This window comes from Pseudovirgaria hyperparasitica (assembly GCF_010093815.1).
Source record: "Pseudovirgaria hyperparasitica strain CBS 121739 unplaced genomic scaffold EJ05scaffold_13, whole genome shotgun sequence".
NCBI lineage: Eukaryota > Fungi > Ascomycota > Dothideomycetes > Acrospermales > Acrospermaceae > Pseudovirgaria > Pseudovirgaria hyperparasitica.
Genome location: NW_022985561.1, coordinates 26391 through 52844, shown reverse-complemented (window position 1 = coordinate 52844; position 26454 = coordinate 26391). Strand labels below are relative to the sequence as shown.

The 26454-nt window shown below is 44.8% G+C and overlaps 3 protein-coding genes across 3 annotated transcripts; 2 read left to right on the top strand and 1 right to left on the bottom strand.

Moving 5' to 3' along the window:
- Positions 1 to 695: 695 nt before the first annotated feature.
- EJ05DRAFT_502769 (ARM repeat-containing protein) lies at positions 696 to 3765 on the bottom strand (the record flags this gene model as incomplete). The annotated part of the gene is made up of 5 exons (XM_033747305.1): positions 696 to 911; positions 962 to 1071; positions 1122 to 3473; positions 3527 to 3704; positions 3754 to 3765. The coding sequence occupies 5 exons, from the start codon at positions 3763 to 3765 to the stop codon at positions 696 to 698; spliced, it is 2868 nt and encodes a 955-aa protein (XP_033597748.1).
- Positions 3766 to 6951: 3186 nt separating this feature from the next.
- EJ05DRAFT_488085 (uncharacterized protein) lies at positions 6952 to 8313 on the top strand (the record flags this gene model as incomplete). The annotated part of the gene is made up of 2 exons (XM_033745669.1): positions 6952 to 7154; positions 7467 to 8313. The coding sequence occupies 2 exons, from the start codon at positions 6952 to 6954 to the stop codon at positions 8311 to 8313; spliced, it is 1050 nt and encodes a 349-aa protein (XP_033597747.1).
- Positions 8314 to 12986: 4673 nt separating this feature from the next.
- On the top strand, positions 12987 to 14758 carry EJ05DRAFT_502767 (PLP-dependent transferase; the record flags this gene model as incomplete). Its single annotated transcript, XM_033747304.1, has 3 exons — positions 12987 to 13040; positions 13087 to 13844; positions 13888 to 14758. The coding sequence occupies 3 exons, from the start codon at positions 12987 to 12989 to the stop codon at positions 14756 to 14758; spliced, it is 1683 nt and encodes a 560-aa protein (XP_033597746.1).
- Between the last annotated feature and the right edge of the window lie 11696 nt (positions 14759 to 26454).

Genomic DNA, 26454 nt, shown 5'->3' with positions numbered 1-26454 from the left:
CGACGCACGGGCCGCATATTGTATCACCAGGTTGCCACCTTATTCTTCAACGGCTAGAGAGACGAACATAGTACCATTGTATGAAGCTGCAATGATTTTACTCATGTATCTGCAGTTATCTGCTATAGACAGGCGATTCCACCAAGGGTGTGCGCAGACACGCGCTACGCCAGAAAACATTATCTTGACACTCAAGGTAAAGTGACGCGATATGCCATGCTGGACTCCGCAATTGGATGTTACTCCATTCTCATAAAGCCGCCAAATACCATGCCCATCAATCTGAGTCCCCTACAGTGGGCAATAATACAGGAAATTGACCGTGCCGAGGTAGAGCACGAGTCGATACACACATGAGACGCCGAAATATTCCCTAGATATGGATGAGCTTCGTCGATCCACGAAATCCTCCATGTGTAAGCTGAGGGGGATTGGAAAGCAATATGGAACAAGTAAATGGTATCCCGGGCACTCGGGCGTGCTCGAAACTCAAGCCGCACACGCCAATGCATAAATATGTCAAATCGATTCGTGTAAGGAATGGTCGTCGTCGGTCGTATACTAAGTGCTAAACTTTTGTGTCTTTACCGAGACCGTCGCCATAGATATTCGCCGAAACAGAATTTGTAAAGAAACTTTTAGGATTATCGTATTAGGGCTGGAGATCCGTCAGATAATCCAAGATGATGTATGTATTAAGCTCCATTGCGGAAGTCCACCTTCGGAGAAGATTTAAATGGTTTTGGTGCTGAGTTTTGTACAGTATCATGGTTGTCACCTGCAGTGCTGTTGTTGCTTGTGCTTGGTACAGAATTGCTCATCGGGCTTTGTGGGTCAACCACGAGGGGCGGAGGGGTGGTGGCTGATGGGCTTTGGGACCTGTCGTCCAGTCTGTGCATCATTTTCTCAACCTGCTCTGGTGTTAACGTTTGGCTATGATGTGCCTGCGATGTACTCTTACAGCTTGCACGTGTTTCCCAGCCATAACCTTCTTGGCTCTATCCATTTCAGGTGTCAAGATAACAAGGAAGTCTGCGTAGTCTTTAAGGTTCAAAGTACCGAGAACTTTCTCTGTCCAGTAGTCAGTATCGAGCTCAAGTGCCTAGTGCCGTTATACATACGTATCACGTAGTTGCCGTATGGGTCCTTGATCAGTCCAGGTAGTTGGCTTTCACCACGCTCATTCCTCTCAGAGAGCTTCTCCATGATAGCACGGCGGTGTTGGTCCGTCCCATGGACTAGCGCCTTCTCGACCACATTGCTCGCAAACTTGTGTTTGGAATACATGATGAGCTGAGCATTGATCATGTTCAGAACCCTTTCTTTGTCTTGATCCCCACCATGTTCAATGATATGCTGCGTCACGTAATTGCCATATTGGTCAGACATCAGGATTGTACCCTGTGCATGAAGCTCTTGGAGGATCGATGACTTGGCAGGCTCCTCGCAATGTTCCAGCATGCGCTGTATAACACGACAGCCGTAAGGGTGTATGGCTAATGTTCCGACGAGGTTGGTGAAACTATTGATGATGAATTGTATATGCTCAGTCGGGATCCGTTCAATGGCTTTCTGAATGACATGATTACCGTTTTGGTCCTTGACACACTTGATGACATTGCCTTCGAGCTCTTTGATTAGAGACGCTTGTTGATCAGTCAAGATATGCTCTAGAGCCTTTTGAACAACACGACAGCCATACATCTGCGTAGAGAGTGTCATCATATGGCCTTTCATCTTGTTAGCTAGTTGCTTTTTCTGGGTCTGATCTCCGTGCTCGAAGAATTTCTGGATGACGTAGTTTCCGAAAACGTCTTGCATCAATTGCAAAGAATTTCCGAGGAGTTCCTTGAACACTCGTTCCTTCTCATCGCTATTCGCTGATTCAAGCTTTTGCTGAATGAATCGAGAGCCGTGTTGGTCTCCGCTAAACTCAACAATGTGAGAGAAAATATCTTTCAGCTCGAAACGCCGATTGGACTTGTTATTCATTCGGAACTCTTCCAGTATCTTACTTCGACCACTATCCGCCGGTAGCTCTCGAGGACCTCGGGGAGGCTCCATGCCTGGTATCATACCGGCAATCTGCATATTCGGTGGTACCATCATAGTGGGTGGTACCTGATAAGGATATGAATACTGTGTACGGTACTGAGCAGCGTGTCCAAGCATGGGTTGGCTGTAGTTTCCGGGTGTGAACCGTGGATCCTGTTGTTGCTGGATGTTGCGGAGCCTTTGATCCAACATCGATGTATTGAAACTATTTGAATGTCTTCCGGGCAGTCTGCTCGCTGGCTCCCCTCTAGAGGGATACAAGTGATCGAACGCTGGTGGAGTCGCGCCAGTAGAGTAGTGAGGCGTAGAGCCATATGGACTGGGACGGAAATCTCCTATACCACTATTACCAGGGGTATTAGCTCCGCGACCATTGTTCAAATTCCAGTTGCGCAGCTGCGTTGAGGGGTCATTGTGCTGGCCGTTTGGGAATCCTTCTGGAGTCATAGTTCCGTTGCCATTCATAGACAGTGAATCAGAACGAGTCGCAGTATGGTGTTCGTTGCCTCTAGGGTCACGTTCCGAAGTGTCGAAGATGTACCCGTGGTTGTAGATGCTTCCAGGATCACGAGTATTGGACTTGTCATAAGCTGTTGAAATGCCACTGACGCTCACTGAGGCGCGATGGCCTGACAGTCCCAATGTAGATTCCGACCCGTCATCGTCAATACTAATATGTCTGAGATTGATCAAAGCAGCTTCACTCTGGATTGATCCACTGCGCTTATCCGTTTGCTTGGACTGCGGAAAGGTAGCATGCTGGGCACGAGATGATGGTGGTAGCGGTTGCTGCTGTGGTAAGGGGTACGTCTCGGAATGTCTCATGAAATGCATAGTATCTGCACCATTCCCATGACGAGATGGTGGCAGGCTACCACTCCGTGACGGAGCGTTGCTATGCGTGGGATGATAGTCCACGTTTGCTACATTTCTTCTCTCTTCCGTGGGAGAATGCATTGTCGGACCTTCGGCCCAGGGTCCGCTCGATGAATCTACAGCTCTTTGATTGTGACCGTCTTGTTCAGTATAACGGGGGTAGGATCTGTGGCCATTCTGACTAGAGTCGGTCTGACGGCCAAAGGGAAATGCACTCGATGTAGGGTTGAGCTGAGCTTGTACCGCGTTGCTGGATGAAAGGTTATTGGAGTTTTGACGCGCAGAAGAGAACATCTGGGATCCTGCTGTCTGGGATATGTCCACGTAAGACTGCGACGCTTGCGACGCATGCGTTGTGAGCGGGCGAGAGGGCGAGATACCTGCGCTGCGGCCGTGAGGGAGATTTGGATTTTTTGACTCTTTAGGACCCCATACTCTTGACATGCCCCAGGCGTCAGATTCGGAAGATTCAAGCAAAGACCCAGAGCCCTTTTTCTCTTCGTTCTCGTTCGACGGTTTGTAGGGAGCATAGAATCCGTCTTCTAGAGGTCAGTGGTCAGTAAAGAGAACGCAACCATCAGTAGGAGAACAGTACCTCGTGGTCTCGCATCGTTCCGCTGATTTGTGGTCGAGCTCAAACCAATATTTCCGGGCCCCCATATATTTGGACCCCAAGGCCTCGATGTGGAAGGTTTTGCCAGTCCGAGAGAAGGAAAGTCTTCGCTGGTGAGTTGTGAGGCACCACTACCAATCTCGCCAAAGCGAGATGTGCGCTATGATGGGTTAGCTAGAGCAAGTAGGCTGAGAAAAGTAGGGCCTCACATTGATGGGCATGGTAGCGGAACAGCGTGAACCGAGTTCAGCGGGGACCATAGCTCGGGGCTGTGTCTATGTGTGTTATTATGTGCTTCAAGGTGCACAGATTCGGTGTTGAGCAGGGCCGTGGGAACTTCCGGTGAGATATGATGTAGCAGCTGAAGGCTATATGTCAGCACTGAAGCGACACGTGAAAGTGAAGAAGAACATACAATTGCGTGCTCTGAAATCGCGGGGTGTAGACAGCCTCAAGCATGCACAGTATAGGACGACCGATGGACAGAGTAGATGTATACAAAGGGATCGAGGCGGACAGCTAAGGTAACGAGTCGAGCTGAGGGCTGAAGCCTGATATGGGGAGCGCAGGTCGCGAAGCGCGCAATCTCAACGAGGTGTAGGGATATCAGCAATGTGCATTGCTGAGCTGCAAACGGAAGAGTCGCGCAGTGTCCAGGAAACACATCAGAATGCGCTGAAAGGACCGAGCGTGTGGATTGCTGAGGCCAAAGGTCGTGTGGGACGCAAGGGCGCAGTGGCCTAAATAATTGCGGAATTCGGTGTGACAACTGAGCGGGGCAGGCTGAGCGGACGGAGAGAGAGTGTGAGAGGGAGCGTGTGTGCGAGTGTGAGGCGAGAGCTGTAGGTATAAGTATAAACAAGAAAGTCGAAGAGACGAGAGTCGACAGGATTGTTGTGTATGAGAGAGGTGGTAGTACCTTAGGTAGGTTGAGGTGGATGGATGAAGTGACGACGGCGTGGATCGTTCGTAGGGTTGTGTCCAAGTAACAAAGTAGCAAAGTAGCAAAGTAGGTAGCCCTGAAGGTGATAGTTGGGCGAGCCAGGCAAGACCGGCGCCGGGAGAACAGGCTACGGCTACGGCTACGGCTACCTAATCAACAATTAAGGTAACGTTAGTTGAACCACATCACTCTAAAAAAGGGCTTTGTTGTCAGCGCATATATTATGGAGACCTAGATCACGGTCCACGGTATCATAACTTCTTTCTTGGTGCTTGGGTGCCGTTGTCAGGTTGTCAGGTCGGCTCTACTGTGCCTGTTGCTTTGCCTTTGTTTGGTGGCCCCTGCAACACACGAGATATGCGAAAGACCGGGCAGAGAAGACTTGTTCACAGCAGATACCAGTATCACGAACACGCTAGAACGGCCGTTGCGACATCCTTTGGTGTAGCTGGAGCTCCTGTGCGGCGTTGCGACTGTTGGATGTAGAAATACTCATAATGCACAGCTGGATCCAGTCACTCATCGATTTTGTAAACCACACCTAGACGGCAAACAAGGGTACCGACAAGGACAAGGACAGGGACAAGGCCGATAGGCTTGGGCAGCCTGGTGCTGGCACTGGTATAGTACCTAGGAAAGAGGTTTAAAAAAGGAAGTCCGGGGTTGACGATGTGGGGACTCTGGGGGAGAAAACGCCGTTGCAGTCTTCATTCCAGTTATTAATTACAGCTCCTCCAAACCCTCCACTGTCTTCAAACGCCAGCGACGGCGAGCCTTGCAGCTAGTCAACGACCCTGAATGTATACAAAGACACAAGCATTTCCTGGTATATCCAAAATTCCCACAGTCCCTTGCTCTGGCGGTCAGGAAAACCAAGCCTTTGGTTCATCGAATCCTGTGGAGTCGCTCGTTACCATGATTCATTCATTCATTCATTGTTCTGAACTGCGACTATTATTATCTCAGCTCCTCAGGTTTGGCCAGCAATAGCATTTCGAAGCGCGCAAATCGAGACGATTGTCACTTCGTACCATCGCGAGCACAGCCTCGGACACGACTGTTTGACGTTACGAACAATGGAAATGTCAAGACAGTTTGCTAGGGCGTCGCCGCACAAGCCTGGTCGTGCGGCCAACAGGCCACCCTCTCACCAGATAGATGCCTTGTTTTTCGGCCTCACATTCCGTTGTGCGCCACAATCTTCAACACCTAGTTGGTACAGATGGGTCACCCGTAAGGTTTTCACGTTGCTTGCTCTCGTACGGGGCCATGTCAGCACAGTAGTACTCAATCTTGCTGGTGGATCGTGCTTCTGGCATTCTTCATGTTCAAGTTTGTACAGTCGAACGAAAACAGCCGAGTTACTGTTCGCTATAGACTGGCATGCACGCCCGCTGATACTACTTTTTGCAGGTGCTTCCATACCGTCCTTGACTCAGTAGGGGTGTGATATATCACGTGAATATCAACACTTTGTCTCTGCTGGTAATAAGCTGTCGACTTGTCTGCACATAATTAGAGTTAGTAGCAACAGTAGGATTATCGGCGTTGCGATCGCAAGGAGACCATTCAGGCGTAGCTCTTAGTCAGCTCAAATTTAACCATATGAGAGGTAGGTAGGCTGAGTAAGAGGCTTCTGATTAATGTTGAAATGGTTGTATTGTCTGTCGGTACGTCACCTAAACTGGATATCATGGAACTTTTCGCCGTATCATACAAGGTCATGTTTGGGAAAGTCTTGAGTGCTCAGAGCCTGGCTGGTGTAATAGGTGTTCGTCAGTACCGACTCGAAGACCTATCCAGAACATAACAGATGTCCAGGTACCTTAATATTCTGATTCATAAGCGGAGCCTTCGCGAGTTAGATTCCGGTGCAACAATTTGGGAGAACTTGGACCGTTTGGAACGCAATACGGTCAACATCTCGGTATGTAGTTCCACTTCCAGCTGGTGAGTGAGAAATTCGAGTGAAGGCCGTCTAACTGCCAGTGTTGTGTTAATGCCACTTCAAGGCTGTGAGTGGAAATGGATTCCACGTTATGACAGGACGTGTGTTAGTGGTGTCGTGGTGTTGCGGTCATTTGGCCATGGTTTCGCAGTCACTGATTCGTAGACACAGAGTCAGTATGCACGGTTAGTAGAGTATAGTTCGGTTTCGTTTCTTTCGAGAACACAGGGTTCACCTTACTTGTAGTTTCTTATAGACCGTGGAGTCCTAGATGACGCGTTTCGATACATGGAACCTTGATGAAGATTGGTGAATGCTGAGTATTTCGGATGATTATGATGCTCCGCAATGTGACGTGCAGACCGGGAAGTGTAGATGGGGCACCTCATCCATGTGTGTGATGGTATGCCAAGGCTGAGGGCACTCTGTTAACTGCCCAGCACAACAAGCTTCCAATAGGTCACTACAGAGGTAGGTCTGGTGGTATAATACTGATCAGCCAAGCAGATACAGGACATGGTGTATAGCAACATATCGCATTATACCGGTCTCAACGCGGCTCTCCTTTTGGCGACTAGTTGGTGTTGGAGTGAGCGAGACAGCGATGAGGAGGGGATCTCTGTTTGGTTTGGCGTCAAATTTCGCTTGCAGGGCGCTAGGGCAGGGCGGGCCAGGCACAAGACTGTGATTGGTCTGGTGACTAAAAACGGTGCGTTTTGGTGCGTTTTGGTGCCTGAGCGCGCCGGTGGAAGCGCCAAATGAGCGTTTTAGCCGGCCGTGCGGTGCCATTTGCGCACCTGGAGACCCTTTGGAAGCCTCTAAGCCTCTCTAACCCGCTAGCTAACACCCTAACCTCACATTCACTCTCCCTCTCCCTCTGTTTCCCCTTCTCCTCCTCTCTCTTCTCGTCTCTCTCTTCCCTTTTCTCTTCTTCTGCATCGCCTCATCGCAGCACTTGCTTCCCTGCATCTTCACGTCTTCCTGTACCTCCGCTCCTTCTTTCCATCGCAGTCACGGCTTCACTCTTTCAGCCGTTTCGAGCAATCCATTCTTTCCTCAGTCCGCTACACAAACACCTACTCAACCCACGTTCTTTCTCACGACACACTCGCTGTCCGGTGTATCCTCTGCAAGGTGAGCTTTGTCCCCGGCTCCACACTCGCGCTTTCGAAACATTGTTTGCCTCCGCACAATCAGTCGCCCTCCAGTAGTATCGTCATACTCGTCTCAATCGCTAATACCAATCGGTATCCATCAGTCCATGCAAGCATCACCATTCTACGCAGAACCTACCGTCGTAAACAATTTTACCTTCGTTCAACAATCAACATGATTAACTTACATCATCTCCTCCGTCGCGACGACGAACAAGAACAAAAGGACGGAATGAATCCAACCATTTCCAGCCTTCTTATCGCGCTTATGTGCCTTGTCGTTGTCGCACTTATTGCCGTCGGTGCGCTATTTGTGCTTCGTCACCTGCGCAGATCGAGAAAAGCAGCCGAAACCCTTCCCATGTACAACGAGAAACGATCATCAGCCTCGAGCCGCGGCCTTACAATCACAACGCCGACTTCAGAGACTGGACGCCCCGACTCCGTGCTCATATACAACGAAAAGCAACAATTGATGGAGAAATCCCTCAACACACCAGACAGCCCTGTCCCCGAGATTCGCATCACCTTTCCAGAAGAATTCGATGAATCAGGCAAGAGACAATCCGGAAGGGTTGTCGTCGTCCGCGTCGGCGAGACAAGTATCGGTCTCGAGCCCTTACAAGAAGATCTGCCGCCATACCAGCGGGATACACAAGATCGGTTCCAGTCTCTTGACCTGGATCGTATTGGAGGGTTAAAAGAGAAGGATATTGCCGTATAGTTGACGGTACTGAAATTCTAGAGCGCGCCGATGTCATCTGGTGCCGCCATCTTCCTCATCCATGTCCCAACGACTTTTCATTTCCTCTTCTCAACCAAAACGTATCGACTCGATTCGTACGTTCTATATGCCACACTTGGCTATGATTCTCGCTCTTATGACGATTTCAATCCAGCCCGCTGCAGGTAGTTGCTGAATTCCCCCATTGTGCTCTCCGCCTGTACTCTTCTTCTACCAGATCGGGCCTAAGGTTTCCTGATCACCACCGTTTTATCACTGCCGGAACATCTGCACAATGATACACTAGTGTGTCTACGCCAGCGGCTTTTTACTACCCGCCAACTTCACTTCTTTTGGGGGGGGACAATTTTACGGGATACCCAGCAAGCCTATCATTCGCACAAATGGTCTTATCTGGTAACAATTCGACTATTTATCTTTGAATCAGCTTAACCCCCTGCAGGTTATTACCTCGCTTTCTAGTTTCTATTCGTTAATGTATGATAGCCTTGGGCTTGGTTCCTTCTGAATGGACTCTGCGGTCTGTTCGGATGTAGAGCTGTCTGTGGATGGAAAACGTGCAAAGAGAATGGAATAGTGTCCAAAATGTAAATGCGATTTGGATCTATACTGCTGTACCTTGTGTGTCGAGTGACGTACGGGATCCTCGTGCTCTATTTCTCGAATGGTTTCAACCAGGTTATTTGCGCTTACGCCGCGCTATATACATAGCCAAATATGCACGTCAAAAACACTTTCTATCGGCTAGAAGGTGATAACTTGTGACAATAAGCTCAGCCCAGTGTATAAATAGAACAGCCCGGCGCCCCACTTGGAGCCGCTTCCTAACATCATCGGCGTCGCTCGACACGGTCGATGCTACTACCTACAGCTTTATCTCTTGCTTTCTATCAGCATGGTATATAATGCTAGTGAATTGTGATACCCTAAGATCTAGCAGAGGGCAGACTTGGATTTTTGAAATCAACCGAGGCATTCCGTTGGACCGAAACACTTTACATGCCATTGTCATATCTGTAAAATTATGGACAATAAGGTTCCTTACGCGCAACGTTCGGCATCCATCATTATCGCTGAAAGATCGTGTATCAATTTTAGAAAGAGCTCATCGCTCACGCTTCAAGATATACTACTTCCTTATATTCAAACTTCGCAAGTTTACCATGGCAAACTCTTTGACCACATCTGCCTAGAGGGCTCTTGTAATCTTGATATGCTATACGTAGGCTAGGGTCTACATGGTCATCATAACGCCGAGATCTAGTAGTCTGCCGTTGATGTTTGGGACGGATGACGCTACTAGTGAGCTAATGAAGGATGTGAGTAATACCAAGTTCATTATAGTATTGTCTTTCGTTGTAGTGGCTTAATAACTTTGTCGAGACTCCGACAATATTATGTTTACCTTGTGAAAAGATGGAAGTTAGCAGGGTCGACACTCTAGTCATTGTAATATATAATTCACTTCGACTTAACGCTCAAATAGCGCCTGGACTTACTATCTAGGTTACAATCCTAGATCGAAAAGAAATAAATCCTTCATAAAAGAGATCTATTCTCGATACCATGCCCAAAAGCGGCTCTTAATGTTTCGTGGAAGGTATCGATCGTGACCGGGGGCTATAGTGGAGCTATGCACTCCGTGGCAGTAACTTCGATTTTCTATGGACGATTTCGCCCCATATGTTTCGGGCGTATCTTCTCGCGCAATGATCTTAAAAAACAAATCCGTCCGCGCCTTTGGTCGTCTCACAGATTCTGGATTATTTCGTACGTTTCGTACGTTTCGCACGTTTCGCACCAGATCTTCCATAAATAGCTCAAGCCCCTGACTCGCTTTTCAAACCACATTCCTTTTTCTAGACCTACTTCCTTACTTTTCTCGAGTTTATCATAAATGAATAGTCCTCTAATGATCTTTCTATAACCGTTAGTCGATGCCAGAGCTGACTATTTCGTTATGTCGTCTTGTGTCGGGGAAGCTCCGACTTGCTCATCTTCCCGTTAGGTCATAAAGAATTTATAATTCTTGTATGATCGAACGAATACTAACCATTGTCTCTATGCTCAATACGGCAGTACTGTGAGATCGGACGCGTAAGAAGATAACAGTGGTATTTGGGGAGTATAGAGTGATGTATAGGATGCTCTTTCGAAACGGATCTTGATCAGTTCTATCCCAAGACACTTTGAATACCACCTTGGTTATTTTGTAACACGTGGGAAAGGTGGTAAGTTGTGTACTGCCTTGGGCGAAGTCAAAGTAGAGAGTTAGCTTGAACTGTTGCTCAGGTCAAGTATTATTGACCTCCAGTCGCGATGACAATGGTCTCTTATAACAGTCGAAGAACATGCTTCTCTGCATAGAGACCTAAAGATACCCATTACTACAGTAGAATACCTAGTATCCCTTGTAACCACCAAGTTAAATCCACTCTGTCCTTGATGACGTTCTGGTTTTAAGTCAATTACAGGTCGGGGCGTCTTTCTACCTTGGCGTGGGACATTGAGTATAGGGCATAGGCAAGTATGCGTCTCAGTAATCTATCTCATAACATATGCTTATGACTGTGATTAGTGGTGCTGGCATTGTTTTCGCATGGTTTTCCTGAAACGTTATTTGCGTCTTCTAAAATCGAGCTCTTAATAAGGTTCCGCTTGATCTGCCGTGAAGTGGTACTTTGGCATTCATACGTGAAACCTACTGATCAAGCATACATCTACACTGTTAGCAAACCGATTACTACGGGCAGGGAAAGTCCTGTGACGTGCTATTAGTTGCTGTCTGTTGGCGCATTTGGGCGATACGGAGATTTTTTGATGGCTCAAAACAGCAAATTTCCTCACGTTACCAACTTCCTAACAACTGAAGATAACCATTCCATGAGATCGAGGTGGGCTAATGCGAGTGTTCGCGTTGTTCAGGGATCTGACAGTGGTCTGGTGTATTCATGGTCTAAACATCGATGAAAATAACGCATCCAAGAAGTCATTGCTCCCATATCAACTATGGCACCATAATGCTGTCACATTGTATTGCACTTCTAGTCCTTCTTTCGAGACGGCAAATCGCATGTAAATAGCCCTACGTTCTAGACGCTCTAGCGACACACTCTCTAGACTCGCAAGAAGATTGTATCCAGGACCTATACCCTATTAGACTGATCACAGACTAGCAAAACAAAGAAAAGTGAATCATCGGATACCTTGAGAGTCGCTTTACTCTATTGCGAGCTTAGGGGGAGCAGTTGGTTAAGGTTATAAGCATCCTTTTAGAAGTAATGTATTCATACTTTTGACATCTACTGATCTCGGGGTTATCGCTTTTTGCGCTATCGACCTCAGGTTAACAGCCTGAGCTTCTGGGCTCAAGTGGATCACCTGAATACTGTTTGGTCTGAGTGACCCTTTGAGAGGGCCATTACGAGCATACGAGAAAGCTCAACGCCGGGATCAATGTTGAGACATATAGTAGAGACGGTAGGTACCTAGGGTTGGCTTCATGGTAGATATGTCACATTGCTAAGAAGAAATTACGATGTTTCACGCCACTCCTTGCAATGTGCCAATTGGAGTTGGGGAGACTGCCAGTGGAAAGTTGGGGATGGTGTTGCCGCTCTTATATGTGATGAATGCTGTGGGTGCAATGACAATCGGTAATTCCCTTCAGTATTCCAACTATTGAACACGTCACAGATGAGTGACATGGTACGTTACGCCAGACCGGTTACCGGTGCGATGATGTGGCAGCAATTGCATACATGATACGATGTTTCTGATGGATATAAATATCTGGGACCGGGAACAGGACTCATCCGAGGCTCGTTGTGCCCCTGCCTGTTCGCGCCCAGATTGATGGAAACATTGTGAGAGGAGTTGCGGTGACAATAAATCGGCTAATCGGATGCTTAAGTGGGATCTAGAGGTACTTAGCCGATCTAGTAGCGCCGAGGCTGAACTCCCAATAATTAGGTAATTACCTGATGCTGCTGACCGCTCATTTTCTTCAGAGCCTGTACATCTTATTATGCATGTTTTAGGCAGTTCATTTTCATCTTATTTTATCCACGCCTGTCTTGTTAAATTGTTGATCATAACATGGCGCTTAACCTGACGTATATGAAGTCCGATACAAAGTCTAAGATAAATCCGATTGGGAACTTGGAAAGGCCGCATGATTATTACGACACTTGACCCCCTGGCTTTTCGCTGCGTGCACATGAGCAACCCACTACAGTCATCATATCGAGAAGCCATCGTTTGGTACAACTCGATGTCCACCCGATGATATTCATTGCACAAGGGCTACTATTTTTTCGGACAGCATGTCTACTCACATGGTAGATAATCCGCACAGTGATACTTCATATCTCTAGTTCGAGTCCTCCCTGTAGGTGAACCTATATTTATGTGGATCATTCGAAGTTCCCCGGCTCCATAAAACACCTCGCCGGCGCTTGTTCAGCTGCATGCATAAGCAGCTACCAGTTTCAAAAGGTTGTAATGGCGCGCACTATAAACGCCTAAGGTGACATCTGTAGCTGACTTGAAGCCAGATCGCCCCTTCCTATGCGTCGACTTCAACTCTACCGCAGCTCGATCGAGGAACGCCCTCATCTAACAGTCAGAAGAGTTGAAAATTTGTCTGAGCCATGGACATTTCAAGGCTCAGCGCTGGAGATGCACTCCCGCATGGTGACATCTATGTTTGTCTTACATCCTAAAATATTACGTGCTCTAACCACGAATCAGGGTGTCAGCGTCCACTTGCCTAGATGGGCTGACACAGTAGCTTGGGCTGAGCGTGACCCAAAACTTCTTCTTAAGTTGAAAACAGGCTATCCACGATTTTTCATACCACGCGTGGTTCTGCAGCTGGGCTCTCGAATACTTGAAGAGGCTGCCTCTTCGTCGATACAAATTCATTCAGGTTCCGCTTGGTCAGATGCTCAGACTGTAGTGAGTGGAGATTCCTTGGCCGTATCTTCATCAGTGCTGCTACTGTCGTCTTTGACAGCTGCCCGCATGTGCCATCAGTTTTTGTCCCGGAATGATTCACAGTACGGCCCAATTTTGAGAATTAGATTTCCCGGGGTCATTCATATTGTTGGAGATGCAGATGTTGAGACCGATCACATCGTTCCGACCTCCGATATATACGCCGTTACCTACGCGGAAGGCTCTATTGATGAAGCGAAAGCCTTCTGGCAACACACCGGGTTCGGCATCACATCACGATGTGCAGTCTACTGGCTACAACATGCATTCCAACTTCAACCTGAACTGCCGTGTCGAGAGCTTCCCTCAAAGCTACCTCTGAAAGAAGCGGGCTGCGCTTACACTGCGCTACAATCACGCATAGCATCACAAATGTCAACTAAACAGGTTGAGGTATTGTCTAGGGATGTTATATTGTTCCCGACTGGCATGTCTGCCATTACTAACATCGCACTTGGGGTGCGCAGTATGCAAGAGAAGAAACTTCGAGTTGGACATGTTGCGGTCTTTGGGTGAGCCGCTCCCCGTTTATGCATCCTACTGTTGACGAAACAGCTTTCTATATGTCGACACCTTCAAAACGCTCAGTCGTATCCACGACTTCAAATGTACTCTCTATGGCCACGCATCAAGCTCCGACCTTGATAAACTCATAGCGGACTTGAACCGTGGCCTTACGATTGACGCGCTCTATACTGAATTCCCCGGGAACCCCCTTCTCGTTGCCCCAGACCTTAAAGAGCTCCATAGACTGTCCCTCGAGCATGATTTCGTCTTGATAGTTGATGATACCGTCGTCACTGCCATCAACGCTTCACTGTTTCCCTACTGCGATATTATCTGTACCAGTCTCACGAAAATGTTCAGCGGCGCGTGCAATGTCATGGGCGGCTCTGTAACGCTTAACCCGCAATCACGCTGGTACACGGCTCTACATGGACACCTCATTAAACAACCAAAGGAGCCATACTTTCCGCTAGACATTCTCGTCATGGAACAAAACAGCCGCGACTTCTCCTCGCGCGTGGAGTGCGCAAATCAGAACGCTGAGATCATAGTGCAACAGCTTAAACAGCACGACTCCGTCTCTGAAGTATTCTACCCCAAAGAAAGCGTTTCCAAGGCGCTGTACGACGAGTTACGGCGCCCAGATGGGAGGTACGGCTTTCTGCTGTCAATTCTCTTCGTCTCGCCGGCAGCCGCCATAGCATTCCACGATGCACTGGACGTAGCAAAGGGCCCGAGTCTGGGAACGAACTTCACTCTGGCTTGTCCGTATACGTTGCTAGCTCATTACCGCGAACTTGAATGGGCGGCGAAGTTTGGTGTCGTGGAGCATTTGGTGCGAATCAGCGTTGGCGTTGAGAGTACTGCATATCTTGAAGAAGTGGTTGCAAAGGCTCTTGAAGCAGCTGCTAGTGTGTAGATTGCGAGGTAATGATTGAGACATGGATTTGGACGTTTATAGCGGACGAGAGACATACTATCTGAGATGGGGCTGCACAGTCGTCTTGGAGATCTGGAATGTATCCCTGAGCTACCCATTGCCTGTAGGTAAAGCCACTTACTCTTGATGACTTCTTTTCTCGCCACATGTTTGTCATTCTTGAAATCTCAATTTGGTTTGCTTAGAATGCTACGACGACTTTAACTTAACAGCTATCAATTATGTGATGGAAAAGAAGGCTTTGGACTTGAGCTTGTACTACTGAAGCAGTACAACACTGCATGCGCCTAGCCAGGCGGTTCAATTACATCGCTTTGCCAGGTGTACGATGCGAGTCCCGGTACTTGTCATGATACGTGAATGCAAAATTTATGGATTGTTCAATTCGCTTCCTTCAAGCGATCGCATGCTCAGATCTAGCAGTGAGACAGCCATGCCGAGACAATCTTGGTACGAGGAACCAACATGCATGCAGAGTTCCTATCAATCAGTCCAACTTCAATTCTGCCTCTCCAGAATTGACTCAGTCCAGTTCAACTGAGGCCTCTTGCCAAGGGTTGGATCTTCAGTCCAATTCAATTCTAGGGTAGGATTGAGTTGCTAATAGTTGAGTTGAACTGAAGTTATATATAGATAGGTATATTAGTAGATATCCTCTTGAGGTTAGGTGATTCGGGTAGATTTATGGGATTCCTATTAGGTAATCCCCGTTACTTAGATCTTATTCAGCGTTAGGCTGGTATATATAGCACTTAGATAGACTTAGTAGACACGTCAATCAATTTTACCACGTCTAATTTACTAAAGTTCCCACATCTAGTAGCTAAAATCTGGTTTTTATCCTCCTAGGGAGGCTATCGCTTCGGCGATGCCTCCTAAGGGGTAGTTATCTCACCCCTTATATAAGGGAACTCGTTAAAAACATTTAACGCTTACGACGAACTATATAACTTACTAGACGATAATAAGAATAAACCTAGAGTCTAATATAAAAACCCTTCTCTAAAGCGACACATCCTAATTTCGGAGATAGAAATTACGGTAATAAAGCTTAACGACTAAATTCGATAGTCCTAGCGGATAGTAATATATTATAAAATAAGCTAAAAGAGTCACGTAAGAAAAATATATATTAACTCCCCCTATATCCGCGATAGACATCCTAGCTACTCGTTAATATAAATTAACGCCGTAATTCTAACTCGGAAGATAATTATCACCCTAGGAAACGCCTTCCTTACCTAAGCTATATTAAGATATCTTCCTTATAGAACCCCGATCGTAACGGCGACGTCCCTATAGGAGGAGCTAATGCTCCCTAAAATATAGGACGCGCCCGTAATAAGCCGTTAAACACCATTAACGCGCTTACCGCGCTCCTTAATACTAACCCGGCTATAAGGGACCTTACTAGAGACGCTCGTACGTTAGTACTAATTAATATATATACCAATCGACTCGAGTTATAAATAAGAAACGACTATATCACTCGAGAAGAACTAGTAAGAGACTTTAATAACCTCCTCCTTAATAACCCTAACCGGGCGAGCCTAGCTATACTAGTAAGAAGAGGCCGCATTCTACTCTAAGTACCCGATATATACTCGGGAGAAACTAGAGATAACGCCTACGAGGAATAGTACTTATTAATCTAGGAATAGATTTATACCGTGGAATTAGTAGAGCGCTAGGAAGCTATACCTAAGTTTAAGAAACTATAAATCTACGGGATATATATATTAAAGCATATCCGCACCCTCTAGCGTAGCCTTATAGAAGCCCGTGGACGTAATAACCTAGATAGTCCTTAAATACTAGACGGCTTTCTAGATATTATACGTCGAACGTATATCTCTACTAATCGCCCTAAATAGCGTAGAAAGGAATAGGAGAACCTTACTTAATATCGTTTCGGATCTACCTTAAAGCTTATCGACGCTATCGTTAAAAAGGCACGACTCCTATAACCCATGCCTTCTAAATATAAGATATAGCGTAGAATTCTAGGCGCCCTTAAGTCTAAGGTTTAACGTGAGATCGAAAAGCAGCCCTTTCCTCCTATAGAATTAGAAGAGTAGTACCTATGGGTGAAGAGGCTAGAGGAAGCCTTATATATCTACTCTAGAAACGAATACTATAGGCGGGAGGCTACTCATTATATTAATACTATATATTACTAAGACGAAGAGGAGGAACCGGAAGAATTCGAACCTTCTAAGGACTTATATACACGTGAAGATAAATTAGGCGACTACTCTAGAGACGAGGGTAAGCTCCACGCGTTCGTGAAGCGTTAATAGAGTAACCGAGGCCGTGGTAGAGGCTAGAACCGAGGCCGAGGCCGTGGTAAATACTAAGGAGGCTCGTTAAGAGCTCTTAACGAAACCCGAGAATACTTTAACTATAAGAAGTTAGGATATATCTCGAGATTCTACCCCGAAAATCCGACTCTAGGTAAGCTAGCCTACGTTACTACCGAGGATAACGCGTTAAGCGTCTTTAACGAAGAGGCCCTAAAAGCTAGTCGCCTATAGTAGACATAGAAGACACCACGAGCGACTATAAGAGCTTCTATACTAATAATACCGATGAAAACAAGATAAACACATGGGACTACGAATATATTAACGCGCTTTATAAATCGCTAGAGAGTATCTACTATTATTAAGAGGAGTTAACGGACGTTATCGACGATCGCCTCTATCAACTAAACTCTATTAGTAGATAGTTACTAGAACTTAAGGCTTACGTAGGGGAAGTCCACCCCTAGAGGGTTTTAGTCCTTATTAACTATAGGGCTAATAGAACGTATACGTTAACGAAGGTTACTAGGCGTCTAAAGCTAGTACCGTAACCTACCCCCGTAATACGTGTTAAGCTTTCGTTAGGAGCCCTAATAACAAGTTAAGAAGTTATAAAAATCCCTCTTCGTATAGAAAGCTTCACTTACGAAGTCTCTGCGAGAGTACTCGACCTTAAGGGCTATAATCTAATTCTAGGTTATGAATGGCTTTATAAATAGGATCCCAATATATCGTGGAGATCCTATTCCCTAGTAATTAGGAGGCTAGTAGCTCGAGGAAGGACTAAGGAGTATCTCCTTAAGGGGATTCCCGCGTTAATCGACATTAACTTATAAGGAGAACAAGTGCTAAACGTCCTTACCGCCAGCCAAGCACGGAAACAATATCTAAACGGCTGTAAGTAAGGTGTAATATAGTTCATTAGGAAAGACAACCCTCCTATACTATAGGCACCCGACCTAATGCTATAAACGGTTTTAACGGAGTACTAGGACGTCTTTAAAGAAAAGCTACCTAAAGGACTACTACCTTCGAGATAATAGGACTATAAGATAGATATAGGAGACGGCCGACCCGTTAATAACGCCGCCTACCGCCTCTCCCTAGAACAAATCGCTAAATAGTAGAAGTAGATATAGGAGCTTATCGAGCGAGGGCTTATCCAAGAATTAGAAAGTACCTAGGGTAGCCTAGTACTTTTCGTATCTAAACCCGGAGGCAAATAACGAATATATATTGATTATCGAGCACTTAATACACTCACGCGTAAGGATACGACCCCTCTTCCGCGTATAGACGAATACCTACGTGCCTTCGGCTAGTTAATAGTGTTTAGCAAGATAGACTTAACCTTAGGGTTTTAGCAAGTACGAGTAGCCGACGAAGACGTCCCTAAGACCGCCTTTAATATAATTCACGGTAAATACGAGTTTAAGGTAATGCCGTTCGGTCTATTAAACGCACCTACCACATTCTAAAAGATGATAAATCGAGTCCTTTAACCCCTACTATACAAATCTGTAGTTGTATACCTTAACGACATTATTATCTTTTCCGAAGATATAGAAGAACACGCTAGAGTACTATTAAAAGTACTTGCCCTACTCCGTGAATACCGCTTGCTTACCAATCCGGAGAAATATAGTTTTAGCTAGACCGAAGTTAACTTCTATGGATACCACGTCTTATAAGGATAACTTCGCCCGATAAAGGATAAGATTAAGGTAATTCGCGAATGGCTAGAGCCTACGAACGTTAGCGAAGTCCGATAGTTCCTCGGCCTAGCGAATTATTATCGGAGGTATATCCAGGGATTCGCGAGTATCGCCGCACCCCTAATAGACCTCCTTAAGGAAGTAGACCCTCTTATCCGTAAATAGAAATATAGGCCTATTCGATGGACGCTATTAACGGCGTTTACCTTTAAGACCCTAAAGAATGCCCTGTATTCCGAACCGGTTCTAGCTTAACCTAATAAGACTAAGCCCTTCTACATTAAAACGGATGTAAGTAACTATGCGATCGGTATAGTAATCTACTAGGAGGATCCTAGCAAGTAGTATTAGCTAATCGCGTTTAACGGACGAAAGCTTAATGGCGCCGAGCTTAACTATCCGGTTCACGAAAAAGAACTCCTCGCTATTAAACACGCCCTACGCACTTAGAGATACCTACTAGGAACGAAGAAGACGACGATCCTAACCGATTACCATAGCCTATAGTTCCTTAAGTCTATAAAGGAATAAGGAGGCCGTATAGATAGATGGATTGATAAGTTCGGAAGCTTCGATCTCGACATAAAATATCGCCTAGGATCTAAGGCGGTGGTACCTAACGCCATTAGTAGAAGGCTAGACTTCTAAGGCGAGATCTCCGTAATACCATTAAGTAAAGTTAATAAACACGTTCTCATAGCCTAAATTATCGAGTTCCTAAAAGGAGCCGACCTAATAGAGCATGTACTAAAAGTCTCTCCCGAAATCCTATCTCGACTACGCCTCGACGCCGAGAGTAAACTTCGATATAAGCTATAGGATTTTAATAATAGTTAAGAAGATTTAGCGGAAAATTCAGCGCCTTACATCCCGGAATAATACCGCAAGTTGCTAGTAGAAACTATATATTAATAATTCGGTCACTTTATATGGCCCGGACTACTAGGAGCCCTAGAAAAACAAGGCTGGTAGTTTAAAATGAAGAAAGACGTAGAGGTGGTCGCTCGCAATTACCGTCAATGCCAATTAGCGCAACGAGTGCCACCAAATCCATAACACGAGAGATAGTTTCATAGGGTTACACGCCGAGCACCCTTTAAAGAATAGGGTATCGACTTTATAGGCGTACTCCCCACTACGCATAACGGTAACAGTTAGGTAATAATAGTAATTAACTACGCAACGGGATAGCCTATCGTATAGGTAGTCCCCGAGGCGACCGTAGAGTCTATCACGAGGTTCATTTATAAACGAATCTTCATAGATTTTAGACCCCCCGCCGTACTAACCTTAGATAATAGTTAGTAGTTCCTATTAAGAGTGGTTAGCGCACTACTACGTATCCTTAAGACGGAATATAAACTTACTACGCCTTATCACCCTCGTATAAACGGAAAGGTCGAACGCCTTAATAGAACCTTAGGAGGCATCCTTACCCGCATGTATATAGGCGAACTAGTAACTAACTAGGATATATACTTACCAGCCGCCGTTTTCGCCACGAGGATCCGACGACACAGGAGTATAGAAGTTAGTCTATATTATCTAGTATATAGATAGTACCCTAACTTACTAGGGAATATTCCTAGAGAAAAGGATAAGTTAATATCCTTTAACGAACTTATTAAGCAAGTTAAGAAAGTATAACACGCTAGGACGCTAGCGCTAAACGAACTACTTATGGAAGCCGCTTACCGAGACCTTATAGATCCGACTCGGCTTAAACCTAAAGACTAGGCGCGACTATCTATTAGTTAAATCGTTTTACTAAAGAATAAATAGAAAACGAAGTTCAAAACGAACTACTTAGGTCCCTATAAGGTTTATATATAACACCCCTTAGGTATATACGCGCTAGAAACACCTAACGGACGTATTCTACGACACCTTATACATGGCAATAGGCTAATTACGGCAAGAGGCATTAATAAGCTAGATGACTTCTAGACGAGATAGGAGATTAACTTATAAATGTCTAAGGAAATTAGGAATCAAGTGGCACCTTACTTACTAGACATTAAGAAGGTTTTAGAGAAAGAGAAACCTACCCTATATTAGACGACTCTATCCTCCCTTCCTAAGAAGGAGTGGAACCGGCTATAGTAGCTATGGAGTTAACGAGAGTTAACGTACGAGGGCGTACGTTTATTCTTAGTAGAGGAGAGCTCGATAGACGTAGATATTACGCGTTAAATCAGGCTTACTAATATAAGAAATCGACGTAAACGGAGAGCTACCGTAACTACGTTAATCGTACTAGTGCTAATCATTATTAACGAACTAAAAAATATACTAGAAGAATAACACGAGAATAGCAGAGCGATATAACCGCCGATAATAAATATTAAAGAGAGCTACGATGCTCTAAGGGTAGAGGAAGCCTAAACGATAACTAAGAAACCGATAGATAACCCGTTAAACGAGATTAACACGGTAGAGGAAGCCATAATAGAAGCGAGACAGGAAGAATTACCTAAAGAAATAAGCTTAGGAGACGAGTTTAATGATACACGAATAGACTTAGATAAGGATATCTAACTAGAATATAAGAATCCTATAAGTATAGATATAGACTTAGATATAGAAGAAGTATTAAAGGAGGTTAACGAAGCGAATAAATAACCCCTAACTAACTCGGATATCCCTATACGGGATCTTATAGAAAGCGAACCTTACACGCGAAAGAGAAAGCGATCCTATATAGATGAATATAGTAGAGAAACCTAAGCGGCTATAGCCAGCGCGTTAAGACGAGTTAATAGATTAGAGGGAGAGAGGTACTCCCTACGGAAAAAGATATTACCTTTAAAGCTATTATAGGAAAGCTTAGAATATAACTAACTTTAGTCTTTCCCTAATTATCTCCTTTATATATAGTACTACTAACCCCCCATTCACTTATTTAGAACATATACGGCTATTAAAGAAGATTAACGAGCCTTAGAAATTACTAGGAGGTTAAAGAAAGAAGACGTGGACTTATAATGATATTATATAAGTCTAAAATCGCTATTTAAGAACCGTAAGACCAAACAGAGATAAAAGAAAGCCGTTAACGCCTTTTAACGCTTAATAAGATGGGGTATCATTATAAAATAGAAGCCGCCTACTTAGTCCTAGACCTTACGAGTAGAATTCAGTGGATTCTTCGTAAATTATACTAACACCTTCTCGCCCTCCTCGGGCATGCTATCGTTAATTAAGAACTTATATAGTAGCCCTTAAGGCGTGCGGCTAACCTCGCTAAACGCGTTTATCGGACGACTAAACCAATCTTCAACGGCTTCGTTAAGCGGAAGTCCTTCATCTTTAAGGTCCTATATAGAATGAATAGGGATAATGCTCGGGTCGGGAGGTATAGTATTATTAAAGCTAGGAACGAGGACCTCCGGACCGCCGTAATATATCCATTCTATTATAGCTGTAACCTTTTAATTAGCTAGAGATCACACGAGATATAAATCTAACTCACGAGCGAAGGACCAGCCTTAGAGTTTAACCTAGTCTCCTTAAGACCTAATAACTTCTTTTAACGAAGTTTAGCAGCCGAATACTTTCTAGTGGCCTTAGTTATCTCTATAAACGAAGACTACTCGGTATATTAGCGCTTTTTAATAACGTTACGCTCGCTACGGTATACTATAGGAACGCGTTAAATCTATTAAAAGCCTTTAACGATATAAAGGAATAACTTATAACGCGACATGCTATAGAATTTCCTATTCCCTTAGTAGAAATAGTTTAAACAGGTACCTTTAAATAGTAGGAACCCGTTAGGAAAAAGCTGCATACACTCCCTAAAGATGCCTTTGCTAGTAGAATAAGAACTATAGGCGCTATCGCTAAAGTACTAGTATGCGCCGCGAGCCATCATGCCTAGGATAGCTAGAATAGTATAGGGATACAACCTATCTAGGCGTTTCGAAGGATCCCGAAAGATCCCTCCTCCTACTACGATATCCTAAGGATAATAGTAGTTACCGAACTTATCTATTATATAGAATGGAAGTAGATCCTTCGGAATCGAGGCGTGCTAACCACTGGCGTACGCCTTAATAAGGCCATTAATAAATTCCTTATAGAGCGTTCCGTCGATAGGAGGGTCCGAGAACAGCCACCCTAGAATAAGTTAGCTAACTATTAAAGATAATTAACGAGATAAGGACTTACTCTAGTAAGCCAACTACTATATAAACTCGATAGACTTCTCTAAAAAGAAGTAGTAATTAGATCGAACTCGGAGGCCTATACAATCTACCACTTCGATCTCGGTATCGCTATAGCTATTAAGTTTATTTACTATAGGTTACGCTATCGCACTAACCTTACGAGAAGCTATAGACCCCTTTCGCTTCACGGGAGTCTTCTTAACGACCTTATTAGGACTTTTAAGGTCTATAATAGCCAGCTTAGAAGTTATGGAGCGAGTTTTAGGGCTGTTAAACACCTTTAATAGAGTCCTTACGGCACTACAGGTCTTTACTAGAGTCCTAGGTATTCTAGGACGAGAGCCTAGATAAGAATTAGGAACTAGAATCTTAATATAAGACTTAGTAACTTACCTTTCTTAGTTGCCTTAGGAGTAACCACATCGCCGAGCTCGTTAACTTCGATTAACGTATTACTATCGAGGTCTAATAACCTAGAGCTTTCCCTATCTTTATTTTTAGGATAGAAAACATTATTAGAGTCTTCCGATAGGTTCGCGAACCGACTAGCTTTCGTAGAGACTTCAAAGGGCTTATTAAGGGTAATTAACGTAGACTCCGGACCCGTAACTTTATCTAGAAGATCTATATAGGTTAGTAGGATTCTTATAGAAGGGTATATTAAACGAATCACCTTCCACCTTAGAAAGAGGCTTATTAATAGCTATTACCGATCCTTAAGAGGCCGGAGCCTTAACTTCAGCCTTAGAGACCTTAGGTTTAAGGCTCTAACCGCCTTCTTCGATTAACTAAGCTAAAGCTTTATCTTCTAGGTCTAGTTCTTAAAAGAATGGCGAACCCTAAGGCCCGTTCGGATATAGATAGCCGTGGGCCATCTTTAAGTAACTCTTACGAACTATATAGTTAACCTATACTTAAGGAATAAGGTAACTTAACCTACTATCTAGAGCACCTTTATTCGCCGCTAATACTTTATTAAGTAATAACCAGTTAGGATTTCTATATGGAGGACCTAAGAAAGCACGACAAAGATCCTTATTTATAACCATGTCCGCTATAGGAAGTTTAAGTTAGAAGGGAAAAAGGTGAAGTTAAAGTTTATATACATGAAATTATAGCATTAATTAGAGTAATTTCTAAGTTCGCAGGAGTTTCAGCTATGTTATTAGATATTATTAAAAGGAATTAGCGCTGGAAAAACTAAGGAAAGGGTTAAATTAGTTAAGAAATGTAAGGTTAAAGAACGGTAGAATATAGGAATAGTAAAGGTGACTATTTAGCACTAAAATAAGCTTAGACCACCGCCCTTACGCGACGTGTCGCTAATACGGCCTAGCGCCGAAGAGATTTCACACGCCTACCTCCCTATATTATATATTCTAACTCCGTTAATTATCTTTAACGGTCTTATAGGAGCTTATATAATTAGAAGAGGGAAGATATAGGATTCCTATTAGGTAATCCCCGTTACTTAGATCTTATTTAGTGTTAGGCTAGTATATATAGTACTTAGATAGACTTAGTAGATACGTCAATCAATTTTGCCACGTCTAATTTACCAAAGTTCCCATAGATTCATGAGGAAGATGTCACGTGACTCAATGTCACGTGATGTGTCATGTGACGTGATTACATGATAAGCATGTGACTCCTGCTAGGTAAGCGATCATGGACTATATCACGTGAGCCATCATGTGATGGAATAAGTGAAGCCACGTGATAATCACGTGACTATCACGTGACTTATCCATCACTCTCATATATAAAAAACCACATAGAGTCTCTCTACTAATAGCTATATATTAATAACCTAAATAGTCTCCTTTTAGCCTATTACTTACTTATATTAAGAATTACTATATAGGTAATATAGATATATAGCCTCAAAATACTATGAATTTTTTCTATCTTTAAGACTTTTAGCTAATCTTACTAATATTCTTCAGTCCAGTCCAGTTCAACTTCAATTCTACTACTAGGATTGACAGTTCAATCCAATTCTACGACGGCTAGGATTGAAGTACTTCAGTCCAGTTCAACTAGATGCCCAAAGTTGAACTGAACTGATTGATAGGAAGTCTGCATGCATGCGGCTTCTGCTGCATGAAACAGCATTTCGGTCCGAACTGGGGAACTGTTGCGTGGGATATACTCTTATCTCCTACAAATAGGCAGTGTGATATCTTGAAGATATTGCAGGAGGACCGCATGCTTGAAACTTGTAGGGGTTGTGTCCATAACGCCCAACTCGACTCGAGGCTCTCGGGACCGTGTTTGTTCATCCAGGGTGCGCATCGTGTTATCACCATCTTGGGCAAATGGAGAATGCACTACGGGCTGAGATGAAACTGTAATCTCGCAAAGCGTTCCTTGAGCGAGATAGCCGTGATTTTGGGAAGATATAGAAGCCATACATGTATGAGACCTTGTTTACTCTGACACTCCTGTTCCCATAAGGACGGCGCCACAAGGTCCAGCCACAAGGACCCTCCACAAGCCAACCGCAGTGCGGCCCGCCCGTTTGGCGATGGGTCAGTGCGAAGCGCCGAATGAAAGATCGCTGTGAGTAGTCGCTTGGCAAAACCCTCCGCCGCATTCGTGCTTACGGATCCGATGTGTTGGGCTTTCGTTACTGGCAGGTGTCCGGGAGTCCCTAAATTATGATGCTATGATCGCTGTGAAGCTGAGGAGGTGTGGGCACTTCGGCATTTAGCCCGTTTGTACGGCCATGCTTGTATTATACGCTCAGCAGGCCAAGGCAGTACAAAGACCGGACGAACGATTGCATATTTCTCTTGTAGTCTCTTTAATATACCTAATCAAGCATAAGTCAGTCGATGCGAACTCTCATTACTGATGGCCTTTATAATTCTTTGTTCTCACGCTGGACGCTGAGCATAAGGTCCACAAGTCTTTGATCTGGCGATCTGCAAATTCAAGGTTACTTAGTTTATGGAATGCTTTCGGGCCGATTGATCTGTGTCCGCAATCGAAATTCGGTCCGAAAGAGGTGTCCGACAAGTGGACCCGCCTGACAAGTCGGTTGGGACCAAGACCCTTCCCTGGTTCACGTCTTAACAACTTGAATCGTCCATTCCTTCAACCCGTTTGTCATTGCACTTGGTTGCTCATTAGCCATATACCTCTACTGTTTCGACCTCAGCATTCAACAGCGAGTTGACAGTCAATCACCATGAAGTTCAGCACTATCTGCTACCAAATTCTACTTGCCCTTGCGATGGGAGTCTCATCTCTTCCCACGAGTCCGGAAGGCGAGCTCGATGGCTACGAAGCCAAATGTGCGTGTTGTCGTCATCTGGCCTGGCCCCTCGTTACTAAAATTACGTTTCATAGGCACTGGTGATAATGTGGAGGGGCGGCCATGTTTGATCAGGGCTTGGTGAATCCTTTGCCACAGCAGGATTGCTAGCACGCAAGCATAAGGAACTAGAAGTATGTCCTACAGCGGATGTAGCTGGGAAAGTAGA